The sequence below is a fragment of the Leptodactylus fuscus genome, chromosome 10, assembly GCF_031893055.1.
Source record: "Leptodactylus fuscus isolate aLepFus1 chromosome 10, aLepFus1.hap2, whole genome shotgun sequence".
Classification (NCBI taxonomy): Eukaryota; Metazoa; Chordata; class Amphibia; order Anura; family Leptodactylidae; genus Leptodactylus; species Leptodactylus fuscus.
The window spans coordinates 4,123,534-4,151,484 of NC_134274.1; the positions used below are offsets into that span (position 1 = coordinate 4,123,534).

General features: G+C 40.7%; 1 protein-coding gene across 1 annotated transcript in view; it reads left to right on the forward strand.

Annotated features, from left to right (window-relative positions):
* SORCS1 (sortilin related VPS10 domain containing receptor 1) overlaps positions 1-27,951 on the forward strand; it is a 400,088-nt gene that overhangs the window by 300,338 nt on the left and 71,799 nt on the right. Inside the window, 5 exon segments of the mRNA XM_075258641.1 lie at positions 15,042-15,221; positions 16,547-16,693; positions 20,278-20,380; positions 23,194-23,270; positions 25,287-25,378. Of these exon segments, the coding sequence (XP_075114742.1) occupies positions 15,042-15,221; positions 16,547-16,693; positions 20,278-20,380; positions 23,194-23,270; positions 25,287-25,378 (599 nt within the window).

A 27,951-nucleotide genomic window follows, 5' to 3' on the forward strand; every position in this document is an offset into this window, starting at 1 on the left:
TGGCTCCAGTCTGTGGCTACCTATGGCTATGACTCTTCTAAGACCTATCCCTTAGCTTGGGGTTGGAGAACCATATTGGCCTGGGCTTCTACCATCAAGGGGACCTATTTTTGTCCTCCATACTACATTAAGAACTTTCCAGTAAACCTTAAAAGTTTTTGAAATTATATTCAGCATTTTAAAAAAAAAACAACCTCAAAACTTTCTACAAATTAGCGCAAGAACTAATTCCAAAAACATTCTGGAAGTTGTTTGCCTTTCCAATTGTCTTTCAAGTCATCGTAAATAACACCGGCAGAGACCAAAGCCATTCTTGTGTTTTGATGTAGAATCTTTGATAGATGTAAGACCCTTCTGATAGATCTATAGGAAGACAACATGGAGTTAAAAATAGCGTTCATGCGGGAAGGGAAATCTAAAGCTTCTCTTCATTGCCCTCTGAACCCGACTATGATCATGGAGCGCAGTAATGTCAGGATTAACGCTCCTGGATTCCCTTCATTGTAAACATTTCATCACATGAGAAGTTTAGGTCTCACCCTGCAGCTTGTTACCAGAACGTTTCCCAACCTATTATAATGACTGGCAGCTCATCCATGCTTCACAGCCCCGCAGCCCATTAAACCACCGCCACGTCCTGCTCTATGATCACTGCTTGTAAGGAATAGGATTAATCAGAGAAGCCGTCATTATGGAGAAAAGCCGAGTGTTATCATTTATACTGGGGGCTCCGATACTGCGGGGACATGGAGGACAAAAACACACAAAAATAACTGCTATACAGTGATCTGAGACCCTGAGTAACCGAGACTGAGCCATAAAGATCCCTAAGACTAAAGATCAAACATAATCTCACTGAAATCACAACTACACCAATCAGTCCTTTATATCCTATTCCCTTATAGTGGTTACTTATAGCAGTAGTATTATAGTAGTTATATTCTTGTACATAGTAGTATTATAGTAGTTATATTCTTGTACATAGGAGTAGTATTATAGTAGTTATATTCTTGTATATAGGAGTAGTATTATAGTAGTTATATTCTTGTATATAGGAGTAGTATTATAGTAGTTATATTCTTGTACATAGGAGCAGTATTATAGTAGTTATATTCTTGTATATAGGAGTAGTATTATAGTAGTTATATTCTTGTACATAGGAGGTAGTATTATAGTAGTTATATTATTGTACATAAGAAGTAGTATTATAGTAGTTATATTCTTGTACATAGGAGTAGTATTATAGTAGTTATATTCTTGTACATAGGAGTAGTATTATAGTAGTTATATTCTTCTTACATAGGAGTAGTATTATAGTAGTTATATTCTTGTACATAGGAGTAGTATTATAGTAGTTATATTCTTGTACATAGGAGCAGTATTATAGTAGTTATATTCTTGTACATAGGAGTAATATTATAGTAGTTATATTCTTCTTACATAGGAGTAGTATTATAGTAGTTATATTCTTGTACATAGGAGTAGTATTATAGTAGTTATATTCTTGTACATAGGAGTAGTATTATAGTAGTTATATTCTTGTACATAGGAGGTAGTATTATAGTAGTTATATTCTTGTACATAGGAGTAGTATTATAGTAGTTATATTCTTGTACATAGTAGTATTATAGTAGTTATATTCTTGTACATAGTAGTATTATAGTAGTTATATTCTTGTACATAGGAGTAGTATTATAGTAGTTATATTCTTCTTACATAGGAGTAGTATTATAGTAGTTATATTCTTGTACATAGGAGTAGTATTATAGTAGTTATATTCTTGTACATAGGAGCAGTATTATAGTAGTTATATTCTTGTACATAGGAGCAGTATTATAGTAGTTATATTCTTCTTACATAGGAGTAGTATTATAGTAGTTATATTCTTGTACATAGGAGGTAGTATTATAGTAGTTATATTCTTGTACATAGGAGTAGTATTATAGTAGTTATATTCTTGTACATAGGAGCAGTATTATAGTAGTTATATTCTTGTACATAGGAGTAGTATTATAGTAGTTATATTCTTGTACATAGGAGTAGTATTATAGTAGTTATATTCTTGTACATAGGAGCAGTATTATAGTAGTTATATTCTTCTTACATAGGAGTAGTATTATAGTAGTTATATTCTTGTACATAGGAGTAGTATTATAGTAGTTATATTCTTGTACATAGGAGCAGTATTATAGTAGTTATATTCTTGTACATAGGAGGTAGTATTATAGTAGTTATATTCTTGTACATAGGAGTAGTATTATAGTAGTTATATTCTTGTACATAGGAGCAGTATTATAGTAGTTATATTCTTCTTACATAGGAGTAGTATTATAGTAGTTATATTCTTGTACATAGGAGTAGTATTATAGTAGTTATATTCTTGTACATAGGAGCAGTATTATAGTAGTTATATTCTTGTACATAGGAGTAGTATTATAGTAGTTATATTCTTGTACATAGGAGTAGTATTATAGTAGTTATATTCTTGTACATAGGAGTAGTATTATAGTAGTTATATTCTTCTTACATAGGAGTAGTATTATAGTAGTTATATTCTTGTACATAGGAGTAGTATTATAGTAGTTATATTCTTCTTAGATAGGAGTAGTATTATAGTAGTTATATTCTTGTACATAGGAGTAGTATTATAGTAGTTATATTCTTGTACATAGGAGCAGTATTATAGTAGTTATATTCTTGTACATAGGAGTAATATTATAGTAGTTATATTCTTCTTACATAGGAGTAGTATTATAGTAGTTATATTCTTGTACATAGGAGTAGTATTATAGTAGTTATATTCTTGTACATAGGAGCAGTATTATAGTAGTTATATTCTTGTACATAGGAGGTAGTATTATAGTAGTTATATTCTTGTACATAGGAGTAATATTATAGTAGTTATATTCTTGTACATAGGAGGTAGTATTATAGTAGTTATATTCTTGTACATAGGAGTAGTATTATAGTAGTTATATTCTTGTACATAGGAGGTAGTATTATAGTAGTTATATTCTTGTACATAGGAGCAGTATTATAGTAGTTATATTCTTGTACATAGGAGTAGTATTATAGTAGTTATATTCTTGTACATAGGAGGTAGTATTATAGTAGTTATATTCTTGTACATAGGAGTAGTATTATAGTAGTTATATTCTTGTACATAGTAGTAGTATTATAGTAGTTATATTCTTGTACATAGGAGTAGTATTATAGTAGTTATATTCTTGTACATAGGAGTAGTATTATAGTAGTTATATTCTTGTACATAGGAGGTAGTATTATAGTAGTTATATTCTTGTACATAGGAGTAGTATTATAGTAGTTATATTCGTGTACATAGGAGTAGTATTATAGTAGTTATATTCCTGTACATAGAAGTAGTATTATAGTAGTTATATTCTTGTACATAGGAGTAGTATTATAGTAGTTATATTCTTGTACATAGTAGTAGTATTATAGTAGTTATATTCTTGTACATAGGAGGTAGTATTATAGTAGTTATATTCTTGTACATAGGAGGTAGTATTATAGTAGTTATATTCTTGTACATAGGAGCAGTATTATAGTAGTTATATTCCTGTACATAGAAGTAGTATTATAGTAGTTATATTCTTGTACATAGGAGTAGTATTATAGTAGTTATATTCTTGTACATAGTAGTAGTATTATAGTAGTTATATTCTTGTACATAGGAGTAGTATTATAGTAGTTATATTCTTGTACATAGGAGGTAGTATTATAGTAGTTATATTCTTGTACATAGGAGTAGTATTATAGTAGTTATATTCTTGTACATAGGAGTAGTATTATAGTAGTTATATTCTTGTGCATAGGAGCAGTATTATAGTAGTTATATTCTTGTACATAGGAGTAGTATTATAGTAGTTATATTCCTGTACATAGGAGCAGTATTATAGTAGTTATATTCTTGTACATAGGAGCAGTATTATAGTAGTTATATTCTTGTACATAGGAGGTAGTATTATAGTAGTTATATTCTTGTACATAGGAGTAATATTATAGTAGTTATATTCTTGTACATAGGAGGTAGTATTATAGTAGTTATATTCTTGTACATAGGAGTAGTATTATAGTAGTTATATTCTTGTACATAGGAGGTAGTATTATAGTAGTTATATTCTTGTACATAGGAGCAGTATTATAGTAGTTATATTCTTGTACATAGGAGTAGTATTATAGTAGTTATATTCTTGTACATAGGAGGTAGTATTATAGTAGTTATATTCTTGTACATAGGAGTAGTATTATAGTAGTTATATTCTTGTACATAGTAGTAGTATTATAGTAGTTATATTCTTGTACATAGGAGTAGTATTATAGTAGTTATATTCTTGTACATAGGAGCAGTATTATAGTAGTTATATTCTTCTTACATAGGAGTAGTATTATAGTAGTTATATTCTTGTACATAGGAGTAGTATTATAGTAGTTATATTCTTGTACATAGGAGCAGTATTATAGTAGTTATATTCTTGTACATAGGAGGTAGTATTATAGTAGTTATATTCTTGTACATAGGAGTAGTATTATAGTAGTTATATTCTTGTACATAGGAGCAGTATTATAGTAGTTATATTCTTCTTACATAGGAGTAGTATTATAGTAGTTATATTCTTGTACATAGGAGTAGTATTATAGTAGTTATATTCTTGTACATAGGAGCAGTATTATAGTAGTTATATTCTTGTACATAGGAGTAGTATTATAGTAGTTATATTCTTGTACATAGGAGTAGTATTATAGTAGTTATATTCTTGTACATAGGAGTAGTATTATAGTAGTTATATTCTTCTTACATAGGAGTAGTATTATAGTAGTTATATTCTTGTACATAGGAGTAGTATTATAGTAGTTATATTCTTCTTAGATAGGAGTAGTATTATAGTAGTTATATTCTTGTACATAGGAGTAGTATTATAGTAGTTATATTCTTGTACATAGGAGCAGTATTATAGTAGTTATATTCTTGTACATAGGAGTAATATTATAGTAGTTATATTCTTCTTACATAGGAGTAGTATTATAGTAGTTATATTCTTGTACATAGGAGTAGTATTATAGTAGTTATATTCTTGTACATAGGAGCAGTATTATAGTAGTTATATTCTTGTACATAGGAGGTAGTATTATAGTAGTTATATTCTTGTACATAGGAGTAATATTATAGTAGTTATATTCTTGTACATAGGAGGTAGTATTATAGTAGTTATATTCTTGTACATAGGAGTAGTATTATAGTAGTTATATTCTTGTACATAGGAGGTAGTATTATAGTAGTTATATTCTTGTACATAGGAGCAGTATTATAGTAGTTATATTCTTGTACATAGGAGTAGTATTATAGTAGTTATATTCTTGTACATAGGAGGTAGTATTATAGTAGTTATATTCTTGTACATAGGAGTAGTATTATAGTAGTTATATTCTTGTACATAGTAGTAGTATTATAGTAGTTATATTCTTGTACATAGGAGTAGTATTATAGTAGTTATATTCTTGTACATAGGAGTAGTATTATAGTAGTTATATTCTTGTACATAGGAGGTAGTATTATAGTAGTTATATTCTTGTACATAGGAGTAGTATTATAGTAGTTATATTCGTGTACATAGGAGTAGTATTATAGTAGTTATATTCCTGTACATAGAAGTAGTATTATAGTAGTTATATTCTTGTACATAGGAGTAGTATTATAGTAGTTATATTCTTGTACATAGTAGTAGTATTATAGTAGTTATATTCTTGTACATAGGAGGTAGTATTATAGTAGTTATATTCTTGTACATAGGAGGTAGTATTATAGTAGTTATATTCTTGTACATAGGAGCAGTATTATAGTAGTTATATTCCTGTACATAGAAGTAGTATTATAGTAGTTATATTCTTGTACATAGGAGTAGTATTATAGTAGTTATATTCTTGTACATAGTAGTAGTATTATAGTAGTTATATTCTTGTACATAGGAGTAGTATTATAGTAGTTATATTCTTGTACATAGGAGGTAGTATTATAGTAGTTATATTCTTGTACATAGGAGTAGTATTATAGTAGTTATATTCTTGTACATAGGAGTAGTATTATAGTAGTTATATTCTTGTGCATAGGAGCAGTATTATAGTAGTTATATTCTTGTACATAGGAGTAGTATTATAGTAGTTATATTCTTGTACATAGGAGCAGTATTATAGTAGTTATATTCTTGTACATAGGAGCAGTATTATAGTAGTTATATTCTTGTACATAGGAGGTAATTTTTATTAGTAAAAACAAAACAAAAATACATTACATTCCAGCAGAATTAATAACTAATAATAATAATAATAATAATAATAATAATAATAATAATAATATAACATAAATCAGACATGTCTGTCAGATAACAAAAATGAGAATCACTTTAACTTAAGAGTCCATTGCTGGCAGGATAAAGAGGGGGAAAAAAAAAAAAATCCATAAATAAATGAACAGACTTATTTGCAGTGTTATCAGAGTATTCAGCAATCGATATATACATTTCTCCACAATTTTACATTATCAGACTTTTTTCTGACCTCCAGAGACTTTATCCACCTCAGTTCAGACATGATATATGTGACAGCGGTCATATGACGGAAGGGCTCTCTGTGTAGGGACACCTGGGTCCTCGTATGCCAGTGATAATATTTGATGACAGTAATAATAATATACAGGGTCTCCCGGTTAATGTCACCTATATTAGTTGGGATGCCATATATGATTTCGGGGTATTTGAGAGACTGTAATTGGGGAATTTTCAGCCTCCGGGATATTTCCTGCCAGATCTTTCGCCCTCCCCCGCACTCTGATATAAAATGTGCTATGGTCTCCTCCTGCTGACAACCTAATGGACATGCCCGATCTGTCACACTGAGATGTTTTAAGTTGCCTCTTACAAACAGCTTCCCATGCAGAGATAGCCAGGCAATGTCAAAGAACTTTGCAGGGAGCCTCCGACCAGTGAGGAGCCTCAGACTATCCTGCAGGGTTATAGATGTACAGTCCCTCAATGCCGGCTGGAGACAATAGAAGGTCTTACATACCCTGGTGTATAGATCTCTCCTGGTCTTACTCACCAGATAGGTCTTTTCAATACCCCATTTTTTCAGGCACCTTATGCCATAGTCCAGATACTGGGGGAGGTAGTCACGAGTCGATCGACCCCTCTTAAGGCTGCCGCCTCGCACCCAGGATTCTGCAAAAGGCAATATCCAGTCCCTGATACTATTTACCCACAGGGAGCTGTTATCTGAGTCCAGGCAACCAAAATTTACTTTTAGAAACATGGAGTCAAAAAACACCCTTGGATTTAACATATCCAGCCCACCCTCTCTCCTCTGTAGGTAGGTTATCCCTCTTTTTACTGGGTTCAACCTGTTCCCCCACAAAAGTTGGAAGAACAGGCTAAAGAGCCTAGTGGAGAAAGATTCTGGCAAAGGAAAGACAACAGAGACGTACAAGAAGACAGGGACCAGGTAAGTCTTCAACATTTTAACCCTCTCTCTATAGGTCAGCCTCCAGTTCTTCCATCGCTGAACCTTTGCATTTCCGGATTCCAACTTTTCTTCCCAATTTAGTCTGCAATTATCATCCCTCCCGAATTTCACCCCAAGGATCTTAATATAGGAGGAGGCCTGGGCAAACTGCGGCAGATCAAATGTAGGACCAGTATGACCCGTCCAGAGAGCTTGACTCTTCTCAAGGTTGACAAGAGACCCGGAGGCCTCTGAGTAACTTCTGATGGCTGCAGACAACATCTCCACCTCACGAGGCTCAGATATCACCACAGTCACATCATCCGCGTAGGCAACAACTCTCAGGGGCAAGCAGTGGGGGACCGGCGCCCCCTGAAAATCACACTCCTGCAGTGACCTGAGAAACGGGTCTATGGCAAACACATACAGTAATGGACTCAGTGGGCAACCTTGTCTCACCCCTGCCTCAACCCTGAAAGCATCACCCTGCCAACCATTAATCAGAGGAAAGCTCTCCGCCTCGCGGTACAAAGTTCTCAGCCAATCCACAAATTGTCCCGGAATACCGTACTTTGTCAAAGTCGCCCATAGATACTCATGGTCTACTCTGTCAAAGGCCTTAGCCTGGTCAAGACTCACAACATATCTCCCACACCTCAGAGCTTTACATCTCTCAAACATCTCCCTTATCGAGATAACTGCTCCAGAGATGTTCCGCCCTTTAACTGTGCCAAACTGAGAGCCTGCCAACAGTGCCGGGGACAAACAAACTAATCTAGAGAACAGAATTTTTGCAAGAATCTTCCTATCGACATTCAAGAGGGCAATCGGCCTCCAGTTCTTGATGTCACTAGGCTCTTTACCTTTAGACAGCAGGATCAGGGAGGACACTCTCATGGATGGAGGCATCAGGTGGTTTTCTAGACTAGTTTTGTATACATCCACGAGAATTGGTGCCAAGAGGTCTCGGAATTTCTTATAGAACTCAGCTGTAATCCCATCTGGACCTGGTGCCTTCTTCAGATGTAACTTATCTATGGCCTCTTTCACCTCCTCCACTGTTAACTCTGCTGTCAAAGGAGAAAAGTCCAAATCATTAGTATCAGGACCTGGAGTTGCCTCCAAGAATTGAGCCACCTTCTCTCTATCCAAAACCTTCTTCTGAAACAAGTCAGCATAGTAAGTTCTCACCACCCCCAGGATACCCTCCCGAGACTCCTGTAAAACACCCTGGGAGTCAGTGAGACCTGTGACCGATTTATTTGCCACCCGCTCCCTGCAATTCTCAAAAGGATCCGGAGCCCCTAAGGACCCATAATCCCGTTCAAGAACCAGGGATGTATACCTGCGGTACTGATACTGACTGATCTCAGATTTCAGCCGGTCAATCTTCTGTTGGTTATCCCCGCCCGCCGAATAGAGTGACTCTAATTCTTTCCGCAGCCTGAGATACTGGCTATATTTACTCTTCCCCTTCTTAACTGACAGTCTCCTTAAGAGGGATCTGATCTCCTCCTTGACATCCTCCCACCAGTCTGCCATGTTGTCATAAAACACCACTCTCTCAAGCTGGTTCTGAAATAGAGAGTGGACACAACTCCGGACACAGTCATCGTCCAAGAGGCTGGAATTGAGCTTCCATAGGCCTCTCCCAATATCAGGGCGTTTTGTGGAGCCCAAGCAAAAATACAAAGCCAGATGGTCAGAATAAGGGACTGTCTTTTCACTTTTCTCACTAACATGCTCAGCGGGACTGACCAGAGCTAAGTCTATCCGACTGCATCTACCAGCGCAGGAGTAAGTGAATTTTGGTTTCCTACCACCCTCAGTAAACACATCAGACAGACCAGCCTGTGAAATAATTCTGCTTAAGACCTTGCAGTCCCTGGTGAGAGGCCGACCAGTAGGTCTGTCACTGGATGACATGGTGGCATTGAAGTCCCCTGCCATGACTACCGGAACAGATGTAAACAAGTACTGCTTGACTTCATCAAACAGACGTGCCCTTTCAATCACCGACTGCGGTGGACCATAGATATTAATGAGTCGGAGCCTTCTGCCTCGGATGGTAACTTCTAAAACCAGGCACCTCCCCATCAGAACCTCAGTGAATCTGTGTATGGTGACATCAGGGGTGTTAAACAGTATAGAAACCCCGGCATAAGGTTCCACAGCCAGAGACCAGAAGGACGGGCCAGATTTCCATTCTCTCTCTGCTTCTCGTATTAGTCCTAAAGTATTTAAACGGGTTTCTTGTAAGAAATAGACATCGGCATCAAGATATCTCAGATGTTCATACACTGCGTGTCTTGTCCTCCTTGCTCGGATGCTATTCACATTACTAGAGATAACTTTAAGATAGAAACCTGCCATCAGAACAACTAGGAATATGAGAAACAGAGAGATGGGCCCCATTGTCATAGATCAGAGTCAGAGGTGTCCTGGTGACCAGCTGTTTCCATGTCTGATTCGGACTGCCCCTCATCTCGGTGGGGTCTCCTCTTAGTGGGGGGATCGCCCTCTGGCTCCTCCTCATACTCCGCCATCATTCGTGAGAGTTCTCTGTCTAGTTCTGCTTCTCCGTCTGACTCTGATAGGACACTAAATCTATTCCCCGTTGCAGTGACCTCGCCTGCACTACTTACTCTCATCTTTGTGGGCTTTTCTACCGTGGTCCACTCACCCTCAGGCTTACGGCTGGCTTTATCCTTCTTCCTCCTTTTATTATTGTTGGATGATCGGGCAGGAGAAGAGACGACCACTGAGGGTTGTACAACCTGCTCGACAACCTCCATGGTCGTCTCAATGGGACCTGACTCGGCCTGGTCTTGGGTGGTATCACCTGTATGTGGTTGAGGCTCCGCCTCCGTGACTACTGACCCTGACAATAGCGCCTCCTCCTCCTCCTGTATGTCATCAGCCGCTGCCAGCAAGTCCTCATCAGGGCTATCCTTACAGATGTTATGCCAGGCATCAGGACAATCTCTGTGGGGGTGACCGATCCGACCGCACAGGTTACACCTAATGCTTTGGCATGTGGCACTCACGTGGCCCATTTCATTACATAGGCTACACTTTACCATGGAGCATACACTGGCCACATGGCCGGCCTTCCCACACTTGAAGCACCGGCGAGGCTGACCCGCATAGAAGCAGATCCCTTTTTCTCGGCCTATAAAGAACGAATTGGGCAGATGTTGGGTTATGTTGTTCTGCTGACGCAACTTCACCAGGACCCTCCACCCACCGGTCCAGACCCCGTCTTCATCCCTGTTCTTACTAAGATCGGACATGAGGTCACAATGCCTCCTGAGCCAGATGACAATATCCTGAGGGGGAACGGCTTCATTCCAAAATACAATTGTGACAGAGGCTGTATCTGGCCTAGAGATGGGGATGAAACTGAACTTATCCCAACCTTCCGTATCTCTCAACCTGGTGAGATTGGCCCAGAACCGGTCCAGATCAGACATCAGCTTAAAACTAACATCATACCCCTGGCGGTCAGGAAGGTTTATGACGGCCAGGATATCAGTCGGCACAAAGCCCATCTGGGTACATAGGAGCTCTCGGACCACAAACCTCCTATCCGGCAGATCCTCCTTGGCACCTCCGTGCCTAAACCTGACTACATTCCTCCTCCTGAAAGCCTGGCCTGTATAACTGGAGTTTGATGCAAAAGATGGAGCACCGCGGCTCCAGGCATTCCCTGAGGAGGTACGGCCGGATCCGCCATCTTGGCGTGTTTGTGGGCGCTGTGTGGGCTGCTGAGCACCTGTACCATGTGGTTCTGCTACTGTGCGAGTATCCAGAGGGGGAAAGTCCTGCACACTGGACTGTCCTGTGTCCGCCCCACCATCAACCTCTATGTCTGCAATATCACCAGACTCCAGAGACTGGACTGCAGAGGGGTCTGACGCCATAGATCGTGAAGGATCCCCCCCAGAAACACCTTCCCCTGCTGGGCCGTTATCACATACAGGAATATCCATAATATCAGGCACATTAGTCAGACAATCAGCGGCAGCAGAGTCCTGCACAGCAGAGTCCATATTAGTATTATAGTCAGCGGCAGCAGAGTCCTGCATAGCAGAGTCCATATTACCACTACAGTCAGCGGCAGCAGAGTCCTGCACAACAGAGTCCACAACCTGTAACCCCAAATATGTTACTCCCCCAGTACCTTCAGGTAAGAGTCCATAGTCCTGCTGCAATGACTTGTCTCCTGGGACTTGTGGTGTCTGCACAGCTGCTACTTCATTACCATTAGGCAGGGGTCCATGACCTGGTTGCAAAGTGCTGGTTGCTGGGACTTGTGGTGCCTTGCTGAGAATTGCTGCAGGTTTTTGCTGTTGCTGAACACTGGTCGCTTTCCCGTACAAATTCCCTTCCTTAAAAGGGAAACTTGCTGGCTGCAGAACTGGTTTTACATGGGACTGCTGGCTGCCACCTTGAGAGGGTTCAGACCCAGCTTTAGCACAAGGTGATGGTGACTTCTGGTATTCCTGGAACCGCTGCTGGTTTCTGTATGATTCTCCCACCGGTCCCATTTGCTCCAGTACAGTCTCGGTCTCCCGTACGTTCTCGGCGAGCTCTTTCGCCAGTGCGCTCAGCTTCCTGTCCAGTAACACCAGTTTCTCAGGGCATGCAGACTTTTTTAGATTATACGCACATTCAATCTGTCTCTGCAGATATATTTTACTGGCCTTCAATGTCTCCAGTCGCTTGACCAGTGCTGGTATCTCATCTGCCAGGCGCAGTTCTGGTGCTCGCTCAGTAGCTGTGACAGTCTGTGCATTGTTGGAGAGCTTTGCAGGTTGGTTACCCCCAGTATGGCTTCTGGTTGGTGTAGCCTGTGATTTCTGACATGCTACGGCTGTTGTCACTGCCATGGGCCCACAATGTCCAGACTGGGGACTATGTCCCAGTTTATTTCCAGTGACTGTACTGCTGGTACCTTGAAGCTTCCCCGCTGGTCTCCCTTTGATCTCCTCCACTGCCTTCACTACATTTTTGTAGTTACCGCTTCCAGATCTTGTCCGCTCAGACCGTACCAATACAGACTGCTGCATGTTCTCCTGCATGGTCTGCTTCTCCAGGGATGTTCTCCTCTGTCTGCAGGAGGGTGGGGTGGACTGGACACCTGCAACCTGCAATGGAGTCTGCACAGGCTGCAAAGTTTGCTCCTTACATTCAACCATTTTGCTTGGTTGTTGCACCGTACTACTGCTTGCTTCCGTTACTTCTTCCTTTACAACTTTCTTCCCATCTTGGCTTGCTGCACTAGGACTGCTGACACACTGGACACGATTCCCATTACTGGGGACTTTAGGATTTCCATCCATTTTTTTAGTTGTCTGGGAATTGCTTCCCAGAGAAGGCCTTGGAGCCTGGGCCTTGGCAGGGGAACTTCCCCACCCAGGGCGGCCCCGCCCTGGGCTATCTCCAGACATCAGGAGCCTCAGGAGAGCTACAAAAACACGTCCTCACAGCTAGGAGGTAGTATTATAGTAGTTATATTCTTGTACATAGGAGTAGTATTATAGTAGTTATATTCTTGTACATAGGAGGTAGTATTATAGTAGTTATATTCTTGTACATAGGAGTAATATTATAGTAGTTATATTCTTGTACATAGGAGCAGTATTATAGTAGTTATATTCTTGTACATAGGAGGTAGTATTATAGTAGTTATATTCTTGTACATAGGAGTAGTATTATAGTAGTTATATTCTTGTACATAGTAGTAGTATTATAGTAGTTATATTCTTGTACATAGGAGTAGTATTATAGTAGTTATATTCTTGTACATAGGAGTAGTATTATAGTAGTTATATTCTTGTACATAGGAGGTAGTATTATAGTAGTTATATTCTTGTACATAGGAGTAGTATTATAGTAGTTATATTCTTGTACATAGGAGTAGTATTATAGTAGTTATATTCTTGTACATAGGAGGTAGTATTATAGTAGTTATATTCTTGTACATAGGAGTAGTATTATAGTAGTTATATTCTTGTACATAGTAGTAGTATTATAGTAGTTATATTCTTGTACATAGGAGTAGTATTATAGTAGTTATATTCTTGTACATAGGAGTAGTATTATAGTAGTTATATTCTTGTACATAGGAGGTAGTATTATAGTAGTTATATTCTTGTACATAGGAGTAGTATTATAGTAGTTATATTCTTGTACATAGGAGTAGTATTATAGTAGTTATATTCTTGTACATAGAAGTAGTATTATAGTAGTTATATTCTTGTACATAGGAGTAGTATTATAGTAGTTATATTCTTGTACATAGTAGTAGTATTATAGTAGTTATATTCTTGTACATAGGAGGTAGTATTATAGTAGTTATATTCTTGTACATAGGAGGTAGTATTATAGTAGTTATATTCTTGTACATAGGAGCAGTATTATAGTAGTTATATTCCTGTACATAGAAGTAGTATTATAGTAGTTATATTCTTGTACATAGGAGTAGTATTATAGTAGTTATATTCTTTTACATAGTAGTAGTATTATAGTAGTTATATTCTTGTACATAGGAGGTAGTATTATAGTAGTTATATTCTTGTACATAGGAGGTAGTATTATAGTAGTTATATTCTTGTACATAGGAGCAGTATTATAGTAGTTATATTCTTGTACATAGGAGTAGTATTATAGTAGTTATATTCCTGTACATAGAAGTAGTATTATAGTAGTTATATTCTTGTACATAGGAGCAGTATTATAGTAGTTATATTCTTGTACATAGGAGTAGTATTATAGTAGTTATATTCTTGTACATAGGAGTAGTATTATAGTAGTTATATTCTTGTACATAGGAGTAGTATTATAGTAGTTATATTCTTGTACATAGGAGTAGTATTATAGTAGTTATATTCTTGTACATAGGAGTAGTATTATAGTAGTTATATTCTTGTCCATAGGAGCAGTATTATAGTAGTTATATTCTTGTACATAGGAGTAGTATTATAGTAGTTATATTCTTGTACATAGGAGGTAGTATTATAGTAGTTATATTTACATTATTACAGTTTTTTCAAGCGCCTAACACTGTGCTATCATTTTGCCCATCCATGATTTCGGTTCTTATTTTTCACTTATACTGGTAGTATTTTGTATATTCCTTGGTACCTTCACTGTCACTGCTTTCTATTACTGCCATGGTATATAACATCCTCTATAGGGTGACTAGATGGTATATACATTTCTGTATCAGCCGCCCCTCAGAACGGTTAATGTTTTGTTGACTGTGCTTTGATATTGTCTTGACCTGATGTCTTGTAATATTTTCTGTCACCTCTGCGATAGTGAAGGGTTATTGAGCTGGAGAACACAGGAGCGGACAGGATTAATAATTCCGCCCCATGTATCAGAGTTTCCAGGTGTTCCTTTTTATCAGCAGTGATGGTTCGATCAGAGCAATAAACCTGACACCACCTGAGCGTCACCGAGAGCCGTTCCATCTCATCATGTGGAGATGATAGTGATGGAGTTTGTGTTTCCCACAGGACATGCACGTGATCAGCACCGACGAAAACCAAGTTTTTGTTGCCATTCAAGAATGGAATCAGAACGAGACCTATAACCTCTACATCTCCGACACGCGGGGGATATTCTTTACACTCGCCTTGGAAAATGTGAAGAGCATTAAGGGTCCGGAGGGGAATGTCATGATTGACCTCTATGAGGTATGTCACCGTGGCGCAGAGATCTGTCTCGTATCTGAAATAGAAATTCAATGAGTTTCATCTGATTTGGGCGACTATGGGAAAACGATCACTTGGTTCTCTGTGAAAGGTTAAAGAAACTCCAGTCCTTGGGTAGAAGAATGAATCTACCACGTGGAGATAAATGGGTGACTTGCTATAAATTTTTGTGAAAATTTTGGATTGGGCTGAATCCAAAATTTTTGGGGTTTACCACCTATAAATTATTGTTATACTTGGAGATCTCTTCAGAGCCTGGAGTATAATGGTCTGAAGCCCAGCCGAAAAATAAAAATCACTCATATTCCCCTTTCCTCCATCCCTGGGCTTTACCATGGTCTTCTTTTCTGGACATCTCCACCATGTCCTGAGTTGTCCACCACCCGCGGTCGTCACTGAGGACAGGTTGCCCCATGCTGGATGTCAACGTCATGATGCTTTGACCTAAATGTCATGAGGTTGATGCCCCCTATGTGACTACTGTGACCTCCGCAGTGACTCAGTGTGGGTCACGTCACAGAAGAGACCAGAAAATTTGGGGGACACTTGAGAAAGTAGAGCAGCAAAATGGTGGAGCCAAGGAGTGTTTTTTATTCTTCTGCACCTCCCCGGCCTCTGAATATTAAGCTCTAAGGTCTAAAGAGAACCCAGAGATAACAATAGCACTTCTGGTTCGGAATGAAGAGGTTTAGTCCAAAAATGAAACTTGTGGCTGACCCTCGTGACACATATTTTGCAAGGTTCACCCATCACTTGTTCATAGTGCACTAAGGCTAGGTTCACACTTGCACCGGGTTCTCTGTTGTCAGGCCCATCCTCTAACACAACAATTACCTGCAGACCCCATAGACTATAAAGGGGTTTTCTAGGTGTCTGTCGGGTTTCCAACCGGTAGAGCTAATAATCCTCCATGCAGGACTTTTGTCTCCACCGATTGTTGGCGGTTTCTGCGTCCGGGGACTCCGCTGCAGATGTGACCCTAGCCTAACTATGTCCACACGGTTTATTGACACCCCAGACTCATTCACTTTTGATGTAATATTTGCAAAAACTGCATCAGAAACCCCAATGTGTAAATCTCCCCTTAATGTGATAATATGGGTATCCCCGGACCCCTGTCCGTTAGTGAGCCGGGAGGGTTTTGCAGGGAGCCTTCCCCTCCTCCGGCATTCATCGTTTCCACACTCCGCTGGTATATTGACATCTGACCAATCCTATCACCGCCAAAACAGCCTCCCTGCCGGCTCGACAAGCTAAAAAGCCTGTCTGGGATTGATCTGTTTTTCAGCTGCATCAATTTTTCCTAGGTAGCAGGGATAAAGGGGATGTTCCTGGCAAACAAGAAGACTGACAGCCAGGTAAAGACCTTCATCACGTACAATAAAGGACGAGACTGGCACCTGCTGCAGGCCCCCGACACCGGCCTCCGAGGAAACCCTGTCAACTGCCTATTGGTAAGGGTTAACCAGATGGCGGTAACTGAAAACATTGTTATTTACCTAAGATGACACAGGAATTGTAAATGGACTAGGGAACCATGGGAGGTTTCAGAAGAGTCATTGTGGAGACTATTAATATAGATACCCAATTATAGTGTTGAAATAATACCGCTATATAGTACTTACATTCTATATGATGCCTACTTAATTGTGCAATATACTGCTTATATATGAGAGTATGGTTGCATAATACCTACATAATACCACCATATTGTGCTCACAAAGATGGCTTTAAGATGCCTACATAATTCTACAGTATGGTGACTACATAATACCACTATATAGTGCTGATATAGCATGCCTACATTACAGTACAATACAGTGTCTACATAATACCACCATATAGTGCCACATACAGTAAGAGTGCTATAAGATGTCTACATAATTGGACAATATCAACATAATACCATCATATAGTGTCACATAAGACTGCTGTAAAACACCTACATTATTTTACAATACAGTGTCTACCTAATACCACCATATAATGTCATTTATAGTGTAAGACACCCACGTTATTGTGCAATGCAATGTATACATAATACCACCATATAGTACCACATAAGACACCTACATTATTGTACAATACAGTGTTTACATAATACCACCATATAGTGTCACATACAGTAAGAGTGCTATAATATGTCTGTATAATTGTACAATATCCACATAATACCAACATATAGTGTCACATAAGACTGCTGTAAAACACCTACATTTTTTACCAATATTGTGTCTATATAATACCACCATATAATGATGGTCTACATTATTGTACAAAACAGTGTCTTCATAATACCACCATATAGTGTCACATAAGACTGCTATAAGACACCTACATTATTGTACAATACATTGTCTACATAATACCACCATATAATGTCAATTATAGTGTGAGGCATCCATATTATTGTGCAATGCAGTGTCTACATAATACCACCATCTAGAGTCACATAAGACTGCTATAAGACACCTACATTATAGTGCTATATATATTGTCTGCGTTATACCCCTGTGCACAGCCATGTCTATAGAAAGGGATGTACTTGCTGGGGACATGATGGCGAGCCCTGGACTGGGCCGGCTGGAGACGTCAGGGCATTTGCCCCCTTTGCCCCTGCTATAACCTGCCTGCTGCTTTCTGTAATCCTCCCCCTCCCCCTCTCTGCAGCAGGGCTGTAAATGTTATTGCTGTTTTTATTGCCGTATTTTATTGCATTTAATTAGAAAAACAACCTAATTGAATTAAAAATCCTCCTAATATCTGCCGTAGATAAAGCTGCTGGGCGGGGGGATGATATGAAATATGGCTGAAGGATCCAGTTACTGCAGGCGGGGGGGGGGGGGGGGGGATTTTACTCCAATGTGGACCATTAACCACCCAAAATCTGATGTCAGGGAGATAGAGAAGACTCTGCAAAGCGCCTCCGTGATTTCTAACTGTCCTGTAGTTCCAGACGAGACCACTAGATGGGGGAAGGGAGCTGCAGATGATGGCGGGGCTTTAATAGGCGCTTCCTTGGGCGGCTGGTGTACTATTTATAGTATAATGATGTGCTCCTTGGAAAATGAAATCCAGGTCACGGTGGTAACGTCCTGCCGAGAAAATAATAACAAAAAGCGGCCGCGGCTTCCAAACAACTTTCTTCTTAATAGTAAATATATACAAAGCTCAGAAATAAAGAGAGAGGCTCTCCGGAGATAATTCAGAAATTGTCTCGTTATTTCCTAACGGCGAAGCGCCAAGCCAGGCGCGGACTAGAGAGACGCAGAATTGGAAATGTTACAGAGCGAAATGCAAACTCCTCGAGGCGTGAAGGAGCACCGTGGGGGCGCAGGGTCGGGTCATTACTGTGGCACCCCAAAGTGAGAGCCTCGGAACAGGGTGCAGGGTGTAGCCACGTGAGACAACCATAAGCACCACATGGCGGCACATGAAGGGTCTGGGTCATATAGGTCTCATCATAGACCTCCATAGACATTGCAAATATAATACCGCAACACCGTGCCCTGCAGTAGACTGGTGAGACGTCTATCTCTACAATGTGGGCATATTTAATAGCGTCCCCGATCCTATAAATATGTATACCGTATCTTGCTAGATATCCCATTAGTATCATATTGCAAACAAAAGATAATACCGCAACACAGTGCACTGCAATAGAACAGGGAGACATCTGTTGCTACAATGCAGAAAGTTTTAGTAAGGTCTCCTATCCTATATATATATACCCCACCTTAATATCCCATTAGTAACACATAGCACACACGATATAATACCGCAACACTGTACACTTGAGTAGAAGGGTGAGACATCTGTCTCTTCAAAGTAGAAATTTTCTGTAGGGTCCGCCGTCTTCTCTGTATACCGCACCTTTATAGATATCCCATTAATATCACATTGCATACATAATATAATACCGCAACACAGTGCACTGCAATAGATGAGATATAGATAGAGTGAGATATCTATTCTACATTGTGGAAATTTGTAGTGTGGTTCCCAATCCTATATGTATAACCCAGCTTGATATCATATAAGTATCATATAGCACACATAATATACATTAATACCGCAACACAGTGCACTGCAATAGAAGGGTGAGACATCTCTCTCCACAATTTGGAAATTTTCTATAGGTTCCACTGTTCTATAACTATACCGCACCTTGATAGATACCACATTAGTATCACACTACAAACATGATATAATACCGCAACACCGTGCACTGCCATAGTGTAATTTAATGGTTTGCCTTTATATCTGTTGCCATCAGGTGGTGCTCTACTAATCTGCCCATACAGCGCCCCAGTCCTCTCCCCACCTCAGCCATTGATCTTATGTAGCAGATAACGTGACACTTTGTTGCCCTCACGTGTGTTTTTGTGCTTGAAGGTGGGAAATACCGCAGTGTCGCCACAATTTATGCATGAAACGATATTTTACCACTTTCTGTTTCATATCATGTCTGTGAATGTTAAAAGTCAGGACTGAAAAGCAATTTCTCATTTCTAAATACCCGATACAAGCTGAATGGAAAATGAAAATGTGCTCAGATTGTCTCGGTGTTACATAGATGGCGGTGTTATGGGAGTTATCGGAGCGCCATCTGCTGGACAAGGATGTAAAAGCTACGCAGGTCTTACCTGGTCACGTAGATACCTGGGGAGAAAAGCACAGCTAATGATACATTGTAGCAAAGTCTTACAGTGACTGCAAGAAAGAAGATACATAGAAGCCGTCTGTAGAGCTGAGGCCGAGCTATGGGGTGAGAGGGATAATAAACTCTATCTATAGGGTATATGGGGACGTATAGAGGGGTCGTCTGCTCAGGTGGCCCCAAAATGTGCCAGGGTGGAGAACTTCTCCCTCTATGGTGGCGTCTCTATGTGTTTCATGGACTTATCTCCTAACAGTGCAGGATCCGGTTCTTGGGCCCATCATAAATCGAGGTGACCCTGGCGCCAGTCACTTACCTCTGGGCTATGTCTTCTGGGATGATTCTGTAATAACGCCGTGTGTTCTGTTTCCTCTGCAGCCATATTGTTCTTTACATCTTCACTTAAAGGTGTCTGAAAATCCCTACACAACTGGGAACATCGCCAGCCGAGACACCGCCCCGGGCATCATCGTGGCATCAGGTATCTGTCATATAAGACTATATACCCATATACAGGTCATATAAGATTATATACCTATGTACAGGTCATATAAGATTATATACCTATGTACAGGTCATATAAGACTATATACCTATATACAGGTCATATAAGACTATATACCCTATATACAGGTCATATAAGACTATATACCTACACTCACCGGCCACTTTATTAGGTACACCTGTCCAACTGCTCGTTAACACTTAATTTCTAATCAGCCAATCACATGGCGGCAACTCAGTGCATTTCGGCATGAAGACATGGTCAAGACAATCTCCTGCAGGTCAAACCGAGCATCAGTATGGGGGGGGAAGAAAGGTGATTTGAGTGCCTTTGAACGTGGCATGGTTGTTGGTGCCAGAAGGGCTGGTCTGAGTATTTCAGAAACTGCTGATCTACTGGGATTTTCACGCACAACCATCTCTAGGGTTTACAGAGAATGGTCCGAAAAAGAAAAAACATCCAGTGAGCGGCAGTTCTGTGGGGGGCGGAAATGCGTTGTTGATGCCAGAGGTCAGAGGAGAATGGCCAGACTGGTTCGAGCTGATAGAAAGGCAACAGTGACTCAAATAGCCACCCGTTACACCCAAGGTAGCCAGAAGAGCATCTCTGAACGCCGCACAGTACGTCCAACTTTGAGGCTACAGATGGGCTACAGCAGCAGAAGACCACACCGGGGGCCACTCCTTTCAGCTAAGAACAGGAAACTGAGGCTACAATTTGCACAAGCTCATCGAAATTGGACAATTGAAGATTGGAAAAACGTTGCCTGGTCTGATGAGTCTCGATTTCTGCTGCGACATTCGGATGGTAGGGTCAGAATTTGGCGTCAACAACATGAAAGCATGGATCCATCCTGCCTTGTATCGGTAACGGTTCAGGCTGGTGGTGGTGGTGTCATGGTGTGGGGAATATTTTCTTGGCACTCTTTGGGCCCCTTGGTACCAATTGAGCATCGTTGCAACGCCAAAGCCTACCTGAGTATTGTTGCTGACCATGTCCATCCCTTTATGACCACAATGTACCCAACATCTGATGGCTACTTTCAGCAGGATAATGCAATGCCATGTCATAAAGCTGGAATCATCTCAGACTGGTTTCTTGAACATGACAATGAGTTCACTGTACTCCAATGGCCTCCACAGTCACCAGATCTCAATCCAATAGAGGAGCATCTTTGGGATGTGGTGGAACGGGAGATTCGCATCATGGATGTGCAGCCGACAAATCTGCAGCAACTGTGTGATGCCATCATGTCAATATGGACCAAAGTCTCTGAGGAATGCTTCCAGCACCTTGTTGTATCTATGCCACGAAGAATTGAGGCAGTTCTGAAGGCAAAAGGGGGTCCAACCCATTACTAGCATGGTGTACCTAATAAAGTGGCTGGTGAGTGTATATACAGGTCATATAAGACTATATACCTATATACAGGTCATATAAGACTATATACCCTATATACAGGTCATATAAGACTATATACCCATATACAGGTCATATAAGACTATATACTCTATATACAGGTCATATAAGACTATATACCCATATACAGGTCATATAAGACTATATACCCATATACAGGTCATATAAGACTATATACTCTATATACAGGTCATATAAGACTATACACCCTATATACAGGTCATATAAGACTATATACCCATATACAGGTCATATAAGACTATATACCCTATATACAGGTCATATAAGACTATATACCCATATACAGGTCATATAAGACTATATACCCTATATACAGGTCATATAAGACTATATACCTATATACAGGTCATATAAGACTATATACCCTATATACAGGTCATATAAGACTATATACCCATATACAGGTCATATAAGACTATACACCCTATATACAGGTCATATAAGACTATACACCCTATATACAGGTCATATAAGACTATATACCCATATACAGGTCATATAAGACTATATACCTATATACAGGTCATATAAGACTATATACCTATATACAGGTCATATAAGACTATACACCCTATATACAGGTCATATAAGACTATATACCCATATACAGGTCATATAAGACTATATACCTATATACAGGTCATATAAGACTATACACCCTATATACAGGTCATATAAGACTATATACCCATATACAGGTCATATAAGACTATATACCTATATACAGGTCATATAAGACTATACACCCTATATACAGGTCATATAAGACTATATACCCATATACAGGTCATATAAGACTATGCACCCATATACAGGTCATATAAGACTATATACCTATATACAGGTCATATAAGACTATATACCCTATATACAGGTCATATAAGACTATACACCCTATATACAGGTCATATAAGACTATGCACCCTATATACAGATCATATAAGACTATACACCCTATATACAGCAGGTTTCTGTAAGGTGACCACAGTCTGTGCCTGAGACACCCCTCTTCCTATATGGAGGGATTCTGTGGAGGGGCTGTGGCTATGAGGGGGCCGCCGATGGGGGTAACAATGATGGGGCCCTTGTGTGCACAGACATGATGTAGAGAAGTCATGATGGCGGTCTGGGCCACAGAGAGAAGGAAATGCTGATTAGAGGAGGAATTACAGGAGCCGAGCCATTTAGGTTACAGAATAGGCAGCAGGTCTTGTAATTCTACCTGAAGATGTGAATGTCTCGGCTGCTCCATAGCAGTATTTAGTATTTGGCGGCACCGCACGTTGCATTGTCACTTTGCTGCACACCGCCGTCCCGTCTCCTGAAATCTTCATGTCTTGTCTCTCCAGGGAACATTGGCTCAGAGTTAACAGAGAGTGATGTCAGCATGTTCATTTCCTCGGATGCCGGCAATACGTGGAGACAGGTAAATATAATTGTGACATATGTTGTCTGTAACAAACCGTTCTCTGTCGCTGACCCCGTGAATGACAAGAACTCCGCAGGGCAAGTGATGGCTGTCACCGGCTCCAGACAAGGAACCCGGGCTGCTGCAAAACTCCCACTAATGAAGAGATAAATGATGTACAAGCGGGCCCAGGAATACCAGGGGAGCCTGCACCGCACTGCAGGGGGTCTGCACAGTGCCCAATATTAGAGAGCAGGAGAGAAGATGACAGACACAGAGACAGGGAAGAGACAGAGAGAAAGAGAGAGATAGGGAAGAGACAGACAGAGAGGAGACAGAGATAGACACAGAGACAGAGAGAGAGGAGACAGAGACAGCAACAGGGGAGAGACAGAGAGAGAGAGAGACAGAGATAGAGACAGAGATAGGGAAGAGAGAGAGAGGAGACAGAGACAGCAACAGGGGAGAGACAGAGAGAGAGAGAGACAGAGATAGAGACAGAGATAGGGAAGAGACAGAGAGAGAGGAGACAGAGATAGGGAAGAGAGAGAGACAGAGAGAGGAGACAGAGACAGCAACAGGGGAGAGACAGAGAGAGAGAGAGACAGAGATAGAGACAGAGATAGGGAAGAGACAGAGAGAGAGGAGACAGAGAGAAAGAGAGAGATAGGGAAGAGACAGACAGAGAGGAGACAGAGATAGACACAGAGACAGAGAGAGAGGAGACAGAGACAGCAACAGGAGAGAGACAGAGAGAAAGAGAGACAGAGATAGAGACAGAGATAGGGAAGAGAGAGAGAGGAGACAGAGACAGCAACAGGGGAGAGACAGAGAGAGAGACAGAGATAGAGACAGAGATAGGGAAGAGACAGAGAGAGAGGAGACAGAGACAGCAACAGGGGAGACAGAGAGAAAGAGAGAGACAGACACAGAGACAGGGAAGAGACAGAGAGAGAGACAGAGGAGACAGAGACAGGAGAGAGGAGACAGAGACAGGGAAGAGACAGCAATAGACAGAGGAGACAGAGACAAACACAGAGACAGGGGAGACAGAGAGAGAGAGAGGGAGGAGAGAGACAGAGACAGAGAAGAGACAGCGGGAGAGAGGAGACAGAGACAGACACAGAGACAGGGTAGAGACAGAGAGAGAGGAGACAGACACAGAGACAGGGAAGAGACAGAGACAGGGAAGAGAGAGAGAGAGAGGAGACAGAGACAGACACAGAGACAGGGAAGAGAGAGAGAGAGAGAGGAGACAGAGACAGACACAGAGACAGGGAAGAGAGAGAGACAGAGAGAGAGAGGAGACAGAGACAGATACAGCTAAAGGGAAGAGACAGAGAGAGAGAGAGACAGACACAGAGACAGGGAAGAGAGAGGAGACAGAGACAGGGAAGAGGAAGTGTAAGGCTAAAGGAAAATTTGAGAAGATCCAGAGACACAGAAATAAGAATAAAGGCAGATAAAGAGAGTCAGACACAGAGCGAGACAATGAGAGTGCTGCTGGGGTAATATAAATTTGTGGCTTGCTGCTATGTCTGGACGTTGAGGATGACACTTGTAGCACAGAAAGCCTCACGATCCCACATTTTGTGTATTTTGTATGGATATATTTGCAGGATTATAATTCCTCTCCTGGATGGTTCCGTTTTCCTCCTGCAGTTCTCCGTTCCGTCTGTACCTGAGATCACAGCAGCCTCTGCGCCCCGACACTTCTCCTCCTGATACATCTCCTGATATCTGATCTCAATTACCTAACACAGACCTCAAACATCCCGCCCCGGCTCCCGGGCCTCAGGAGAGGGTTGTGCACTGATTTACTATAAACTCTTTTTTTGTTCCGTTTTTCTTCTATTTTTGCCTCGGGCTTTTTCCAGATCCCCTTAAAGTCATCTGAATATCTGCAGATCTCCTAAATAGCGACGGGCGCCTCGCGCTGCCTCTCTCTGAACTGTGCCGAGAACGTGACATGTTGGATGCCGATCTCGCTTGTAACAATGTGAATTTTTTTGAATTTTTTTTTGTTTCCTTTAGATCTTTGAAGAGGAGCACAGCGTCTTGTACCTGGATCAGGGGGGAGTGCTGGTGGCCATGAAACACACCTCTCTACCCATCCGCCATCTATGGTAAGGAGCGGAGAGACGGGAAGAATCCTAATTCAGGGGGATCTTTGGTAGCTTTACCGTCACACATCAGCCTACATCTACTTGTACATGTAATCGTCTCCATTCGCATCCAAAGCTGCAAATAGAATCCTACTGGTTACTGTTTATAATACCTCTGGTGGTTGTGCAGACAATGAACCGTGAGGGACTGCAGAAACATATGAGCTCAGAGCAGGATCCCAGCAGAATTATGAATGCAGCTCTAGAGGTGATTGGACAGGGGAAGTCAACCACATTGATGATCTGAAGGATCTGAGTGACTTAGATGATGGCTGGATGACTTGGTGAAACTGGAACATTATCAAAATGGGAAGTATTAGGAGTGTTCCTGGTATATATTGGTTAGTACTCGCCAAAAACTGTCCAAAGAAGGAAAACCAGAACAAGTGACTGCATGGTGGAGCCAAAGGATCATTGATATTGGTGGAGATTGAGTTTGGCAATCTGGTCTGATCCCAAAGACGATCTACTGGGGCACAAAATACCAGGGGTCACAACTCTGACATAACACTGCAAAGAGCTCACTTAGCAGGAGAACAGTTTATTGTACATCGACGATGCAAAGGAAGTTTGGGTCATCATCCCAAGTAGAGGGGTCTACATAACTTGATATGATGAAGGCTTAGGTCTTCCTCTTGAATAGCGAGGTCTTCATAACTTCATAAGGGTAACGTTTGGGTCATCATCCCAATAGAGAGGTCCTTGTAACCTCACAAGAGGAGGGTTTGGGTCCTTATCTTGATCAGAATGGTCTTTGTAACTTCATAAGTGTAAGGTTTGGTTCATGCTCTTGATAAGAGAGGTCCTTGTACCTTGAGGTGTAACCAGGTATTCCGTCAATTGGGGCAAAGATTGAGTTTGCTTCCCCTGTACCAAAATAGTCTGGCTAGGGTCTATCTATCCTTCTGTGACCAAACAACCCTACTTATGTAACAGGTAACCAGTAGAAGAGTAACCCACCATGTGTGTCTCCTCGCTTCCATTGTGTGCAGGTGCCAGCTAAACTTTTAATTAGTTCGGTGTCTGCCGCCGGTCTCCTCCTTCCCCTTTTCTTTCCTGTTATGTAGTCAACACAAAGGTGTCAATCAAATCGTACCGAAAAGTTCTTGTCTGCGGCTGCCACGCTCCGCTTTGTGCCGAGTTCCTCGACTACCTTATGTCTGAAGAGAAACCTTATTAGTTTTTTTTTTTTTTTCTTCTCAGCATAAAAGAAAAGCAATACAGATCTTGTAGGAAGAGGAGAGAAGCCCCCGGGGTTCTTGTACGCGCCGCGTAATCTAATCACATACCTCATCCATTATATCCACATAATAAGGCGCCCGCTTCACACTCGCTGCCTCTTGGAAGTTTTTCTATTTCTTTCATTTTTGACACCTGAAGAATTTTTCCAAGTGTGTGGGCACAATCTGCAGAAAGCGGACTCTTTTAGTGGAGGTCGAAAGTCAACGTTTCCAATAAAAGCCTTCCGTACCTTTCATCAATCTTGTCTCTCGGAGTCCTCCAACTTTTTGTGTGAAGAATTCATCTCCTGCGGTAGTGGAGTACAGAAACCTTCTATATATAGTGCGGCACTCGTATACAGAAAGAGGGGAGATAATGGGCAAGGAGCCTGACTTAACCTGGATTCAGGTAGACGTAACAGAAGGACGAGGCTCCCTAAAAATAAGGAATAAGAAACCCCAGAAATCTCAAGTCAAAAGAAGAGGTGTAACCTGAAGATTCGGGGTTGCTTTGCAAACTCTATAAGGAAACTTCTAACAGTGGGGGATTCTTATTTGAAAGAGGAGACTTGGAGTCTCCTTATAGTAATGAGATTGTTACATCAGTGCCCCCTATAGATGCTATACCCCTATAGCTATAGTAACGTTTGTACCTAGACTTCAATGACGTTACAAATTGATACGAGTGTCTTAACTAAAAGGACCCCATACAACCTTCTGGGTTCCAATGATTCCACCCAACTCCACCATATACATGACCCTTGGCTTGACACCTTTGGTAGCAGCCTATCCCCCCATAATCTGATTGATCTTAATCTAAGGTCAAGTTTGAATAAAGGAACCTGAAGGCAAAGTGCATACTGGTATAATGGAGTCAGATGTGGAAGACATCAGTGAGCAGATACTGTAGTGGTATACTCATGCCAAGCCACAGACCGACATATAGTGCAGCCCTCTCAATGATTCAGCAGGTCCCAGGGAGAAGAGCCTGGATGGGAATCCCAGATGAAAGACTCCCCTTACATAGGTCAGGTGACTGAAGACAGAGATGTCACCTTATCAAACTGTCCAATGCAAGACCGTTGTCATTCTTGTGTCCAACCTGGCACCCATTACAGATACTGGACTGGAACTTGGGTGCAGGAAGAAGAATCCACAGGAATCCTCAGGACCAAAACAATCCACAATCCTCAAGGATCCAATGGGACAGCAAGCAGAAAAGCACAAGAGTCCAGCAGTGGGGGGCTTAGGGAGCATGTGACCGAAACCCAGACCACATACAGCCACCAATGGTCACACAATCATACAGTATAA